The sequence below is a fragment of the Malaclemys terrapin genome, chromosome 4 (genome assembly GCF_027887155.1).
Source record: "Malaclemys terrapin pileata isolate rMalTer1 chromosome 4, rMalTer1.hap1, whole genome shotgun sequence".
Classification (NCBI taxonomy): Eukaryota; Metazoa; Chordata; order Testudines; family Emydidae; genus Malaclemys; species Malaclemys terrapin.
The window spans coordinates 2,968,815-2,975,084 of NC_071508.1; the positions used below are offsets into that span (position 1 = coordinate 2,968,815).

Here is a 6,270-nt window from a genome sequence, read left to right on the forward strand (position 1 = left end):
CACATACTCTTCAATCCCTGCACTCCAGCCATGACTACTAGTCTATCATGGTTCTCTTATCCCTATATCTGGTTTCACTTCCTGCACCAGTAGTTTTTGTTCCTCCAGTTTGTAACCCAGGCTCCTTGCATTGGTGTACAGACATCTTAATTGGGTACAGTCATTCTACTGCCAGTATTGACTACCTGACTGTAGTGCCATTGGTATCAGCGCTATCTTTCCCCTTCATGTCCATTCTCCAACCCAGTGCTGTTCCTTTCTCCACTGCTGTAGCCTTTCTTACGTGATTTTCCTCCTTTTCTATGTTAAAATCAGGGAGCGGCGTGGGTTGCTCAGTAAAGGGCGCTCTCCCTTGGCAGCCAGGGCTGGCCCGATGGCCTCATGTGGTGCTAGGGGGCGCTGAGCTGCAGGGAGTGTGTGTGTGGGGGCTCAGTAGGGGGTGCTCTCCCCTTGCAGTGACTGCTGGCCCCAATACCCCCATGTGATTCTAGGGGGCGCAGTGCTGCAGGGAGTGCGGCAGGGGCTCAGTGGGGGGCGCTCTCCCCTGGCAGTCAGTGCTGTCCCCATTGCCCCAGTGCGGTGCTAGGGGGCGCTGTGCTGCAATGGAAGAGTTACATGTGGTTTTCGGGAAATTACAATCTAAGTTTCAGAATGGTAGCTGTGCTAGTCTGTATCAGCAAAAACAACGAGGAGTCCTTGTGGCACCTTAGAGACTAACAAATTTATTTGGACATAAGCATGGGTAGAACCCACTTCATCAGATGCATGGAGTGGAAAATACAGGAGCAGGTATAAATACATGAAAAGGCAACTCACATCTTTTCATGTATTTATACCTGCTCCTGTATTTTCCACTCCATGCATCTGATGAAGTGGGTTCTAGCCGACGAAAACAATCTAAGTTGTTTCTCTCCAAATGCCTCGCCCAGCCCCGGGGAGCCGGGCCCAATGGCCTTTGAGACGATCCGCCGGGGACGGGAGCGACTCATCGCCCTCCTTCTAACCACCCCCGACTTGGATGAAGTGTCCTCACTGGGGATAGTCACCGAGGAGGAGTACAAGGCCTTGGAGAAGCTCTCGGAGCCCAGGGAGAGGATCCGAAGGCTGCTGATAAAGATCCAGAGGAAGGGGGAGCGCGGCTGTGAGCAGTTCCTGGAGTGTCTGCAGAGCCTCTTCCCAGACTTCCTGCCGGATCTACAGCCCCTGGGACGCAGTGAGTTGGGGCTTTCTGAGCCAGTTCAGTTTTAGCAGCTGTAACGATGCTGCCTTTGGCGGGACACAACTGAGAGTATCAGTTCAGGAGAAATTGCTTAGAGCAGGGCAGTCCCAGCCCAAGGCTGGGTGTCCTTTATTATGAAGGTGCCAAACCAGCCAAACAGAGAGGACTTTGGTCTCACCCCACTGGCTAACCATAAGTCATACAAGCAATTTCCTTAGACACTCCTGTTTCCCAGTATCACCACCAGTGCCACTCATTATGGGGATGACTGGTTATGAAAACCAATTCCCCAGTAAAAGAAAAAAGATTTTCCTGATCACAAAGGACCAAGCCCCAGGTCCAGGTCAAATGATAACTTAGATCTGACCCAAAATATACCCTTAGAGCCAAGTCTTATTAACTAAACTAAAATTTATTAAAAAAGAAACGAGAGAGAGTTGGTTGAAAGATCAATATACAGACAGACTTGAGGTCTATTTCTTGAGGTCCAGATACATGGCAGAGAGGGTGAGTTTGTAGTTGCCAAAAGTTCTTTTAGAAATAGTCCGTCGGTTATCGTCCACATTCAGAGTGATTCCAGTCAGTGACTCAATTCTTATGGCTTAGGGTTTCCACTTCTTGAAACCCAAAGCAGATCTGAGATGAAGAAGGATTGTCTCCCAGGATTTTTATACATTTTCAGCAGCCTTTTGGCCTGAGAAAACAATAGGCTTAACTTTCCTTCTCCCAAATATCATGGCAATTAGCACAGGGTCATTTATCCATTAAACAGTTCAGATACAGGTTACCACAACCTTCAAAGAGACACATAGACAATAATACTATTTCACTCCAATGTCTTCCTAAATATTAATACTCCTTTTTTGATCTTTGAATCAAAGTCATAGTAATAGACAAGACTTGTTTGCTTACATCACAAGCCCTGAGCAAACAGCTCCCCTTCTATCTCTAATGCAGGCTAGCATTTTAAAGCTCTATTAATTTACATATCTTCCTAACAAGTCTTTAAAGTTCCGCCATGAGTCATGTCTGTCTGTGAGTTAATTAACTCTTTCTGGCCCTGTTTCACCTTTCAATGAGATATTATATTACGCTCATAACATCACAGCAGGATTGAATAAAAGTGACATAAAATGTAGCCGGGAGATATTGCCATGTGGCTACGTATTGGTGACGGGTTGGACCAATGGTTAGAGCAGAGGGGGCTGGGAGTCAGGACTCCTGGGTTCTAATTTGGCATTTTCTTATGTCTCTCTGTGAGGTCTTGAGGAGACCATGTCACTGGGATAATCACAGGTTTCAGAGGAGCAGCCGTGTTAATCTGTAGCCGCAAAAAGAACAGGAGTACGTGTGGCACCTTAGAGACTAACACATTTATTTGAGCATAAGCTTTTCATAACATTCCTTGAAACCTGAGGATTTAGCGCCAAATCCCCACCCCCAAAATTTGTCGCAGTCCCATGCCTCCACACACCCCCCCCGCCACAATGAAACACCTTAGCAATCCTTACGCCACAGGATTTCTCTGTCTATTTTTAATCTTTCCCCGCACTACCGAGCTAACTAACATGCAGGGTAGCAGCCGGCAGCCTCACGAAAGCAGCCGAGGACTGAACAGAGGCACATCCCCGTTGTCTCTCGCCCAGGGAAGTGTCTGGAATTGCAAAGAATTCTGTAAGACGCTGATGAGGGGTCTATTTGTTTTCCCTTTGCAGGGTGCGTAACTCAGACGAATGATGCAGAGAGTCCAGTAGGTGGTGCATTCGCCGAGAAGATAGGAGCAGAAAATCCACAAGTTGCTGTAACCTCGGGAAAGAATGAGCTAGAGAATCCAGAAACCACTCTACCGCACGAGGAGAATGATCTAGGGAATCCAGATGGTCGCCCATCCTCAGGGACTATTGATTCACAGAACTCAGAAGTTGCCACGTCCTCAGAGAAGAATGATCCAGAGAAGCCAGAAGAACCTGAGAAGCTGTAAGCTGTGTTGTCCTCAGGGAAGGGACCGGTGACACCAAATTCTGCCACATCTCCACTGAAGAATGGACCAGAAAATCCAGGAATGGCTTTATCCACAAAGAATGATCCAGAGAGTCCAGGAGGTGCCAGATCCTCAGAGAAGGATGCAACTGCTGAGTCCTCGGAGAGAGCAGATTTTGAAGGTACAGGACGGGTCTCTCGACTTGCGCTGTAGGGCAATGCTTAAGAAGTATATATGGCTGTCCTGCGCTGGGCACAGGATCCCAGGCGGGTTCTCCCCAGGGCTGGATAGAGAGAGACAGAGGGAAAGCAGTGCTAGATTTCAGACCTAGGGTCTAGTTCCTCTACACTTGGACCCCTTGTTTGATTTTCTTCTGATGTGTAAAGAAGGCAGGAAGATTTGGGGGCTGAGGTGGTTTTCGTTGTTTGTTTGTTTTTGTTTGTTTTGGGGAGGGAAGATACATGTGTTACCTCCTTTAATATTAAAAATCCAGGTCCTGTCTAGCCTGGGGGACTCATGCTTTGGCTTTATCTAGACTAGAGTTGATGGTCCTGTTATAATTTGAGCTAACTGATTGTAAATGCTAATTGTGTTGATAACTGAGGCTCTCCACAAATGTTTGTTCTGGGGCACAAGTTTTGTGGTTTGCCTGAGGTTGATCCCCCATGTCCTGATACTTTGCAAATGTTTGCGTCTAGATTAGCATTTACAGTCACTTAACAAGCACTTGGCAATCAATTACAACAGGAGGACAAATGCTAGTCCAGACAAAGCCGATGACAACAGGAGAACTAGTGAAATAACATCACAAGAGTATTGCCGGTGGGTGCTATGCACCCGCTAATTTTCTTCCCTGGATGTTTCAGCTCTTGAGCACCCACGGAGATGGCGCCTGGGCCTTCCTGTCTATCTGCAGGGGGAAGAGAAGCCGTGAAAACTGTCCTGTCTAAGCTGAGGCTCAGGAAGGTAAGAAACAGGAAGCTCGGGCTGAGAGATCTCTTGGAAATCAGAGGACTGGACTTCTCACGCCTGGGGAGACTTGCCTAGGCTGCGGCACTGCCTGAGAAAGCTCATGTAAGAAACCCCCAAAATAGGAAAATCTGTTCCCCCCCCAAGTTTCTGAAAATGAAAACCAATGAACTTTGTGACGGAGGGATGCGGGGGGTGGCTTGGAGCACAGGAGCCAGGGCAGGGCTGGATTCTGATCTCAGTGACTCTGCTGTAAATCAATCAATCCGAGTGTCCTTTCGAAATCTAGCTCCCTGTTGTGAGTTTTCTATCTATCCCCATCCACCCCATCCACCCCATCTATCTATCTATCTATCTATCTATCCCCATCCACCCCCTCTATCTATCAATCTATCCCCATCCACCCCCTCTATCTATCAATCTATCTATCTATCTCCATACACCCCCTCTATCTATCTATCTATCCCCATCCACCCCATCTACCTATCTATCTAGCTATCTATTCCTACACACCGTCATATCTATCTAATCTAATCTATCTATACCCATACACCCTTATCTATCTATCTCCATCCACCCCCTCATATCTATCAATCTATCTCCATACACCCCCTCTATCTATCTATCCCCATCCACCCCATCTACCTATCTATCTATCTATTCCCACACACACTCATATCTATCTATCTATCCCCATACACTCTTATCTATCTATCTCCATCCACCCCTCATATCTATCAATCTATCTATCTCTCTCCATACACCCCCTCTATCTATCTATCTCTCTCTATACACCCCCTCTATCTATCTATCTATCTATCTATCTATCTATCTATCTATCTATCTATCTATCTATCTATCTATCTCCTTGCATACAGAGGTTCCCAGTGCTCAGCGCTGGGGCAGACCCTTGCTCGGGGTGGGGGTAGGGAGTGATGGCTCTTTCTGTGACGTTCCCCTCTGGTGTAATCCGGACCGGTGATGTGCTAGGTCACTCCAATCCTTGACTCTGGATTCCAGCCGTACCCTGCTCTGCTGTGAGACCCCCACTCCTGGGCTGTTCACGCACCGCCTCTGGCATGTCAGCTGCTCCTTGGATTGTGCAACCAAATGACACTAGCCAATATCTCTGGTCCCAGACACAACCCTAGGAACCTCCGTCTTGCAGTGTCCAGTTATGCCCACTGGATGCTGCTAGCTTATATGAGTTTGTCAATTTAACAAAGAAATTGATATGTCCCAGGCTTGTTATTCCCAGCGGAGTCGCTGACACGCTTCAAACCAAACGTACTCCTTCAGGTAGAACAAACAAACAGATTTATTAGCTATAAAGGCAGATTTAAGTGATTATAAGTCAAAGCAAAACAAGTCAGATTTGATCAAATGAAATAAAAGCAAAACGCATTCTAAGCTGATCTTAACACTTTCAGTGCCCTTCTCACCACAGGCTGGCTTTTCAGCCAGGCTCTCCCCTTTGATCAGTGGTTCAGTCGCTCGGTGGTGGTGGTGTCTGTAGATGTAGGTGGAAGAGAGAGCACATGGCAAAATCTCTCTCCCTTTTATCATGTCCTTTCTTTCCTCTTGGTTTCCCCCCCCCCCCCCCCTTCAGAGTCAGGTGAGCATTAGCTCATCGCAGTCCCAAACTGCCCAAAGGAAGGGGGTGACTCCCTCCAGGGTCTAACAGATTATTTTGTTGCTGCCTAGGCCAGCGTCCTTTGTTCCTGTGAGGCTGGGCTGGGTTTGTCCCATACACGCCCTGATGAAACGTGAACTGTCTCTCTGCTCTTGGAGAGTTTTTGCCTGGGCTTGCTTTAAGCCATGAGGATGCATTTTCAGCCTGATAACTATATACATGAAATTACAACCTATAACCTCACTATAACATTACTGTAACAATTACTATAACATCACTATAACAACCATGCTCAGTGCATCATGAGCCTTCTGAAGACACCCAACATGACAAACTTTGCGTTGGATACCACAGTCATTGTATAAAGATGAACATGGGGGTGTAGGGTGTTCCCCTGAGGTACAGAGCGTCACTCTTTCTCACTATGTGCCCCCTGCAGCAGGATCTCTTGATCCGAACACCCTGCCC

General features: G+C 47.3%; 1 protein-coding gene across 1 annotated transcript; it reads left to right on the plus strand.

Moving 5' to 3' along the window:
• The first annotated feature begins 948 nt into the window (after positions 1-948).
• LOC128835550 (nucleolar protein 3-like) lies at positions 949-3,200 on the plus strand. The gene is made up of 2 exons (XM_054025080.1): positions 949-1,213; positions 2,935-3,200. Exons 1-2 carry the CDS (start codon positions 949-951, stop codon positions 3,198-3,200), a joined length of 531 nt encoding a protein of 176 aa, XP_053881055.1.
• The last annotated feature ends 3,070 nt before the right edge of the window (positions 3,201-6,270 follow it).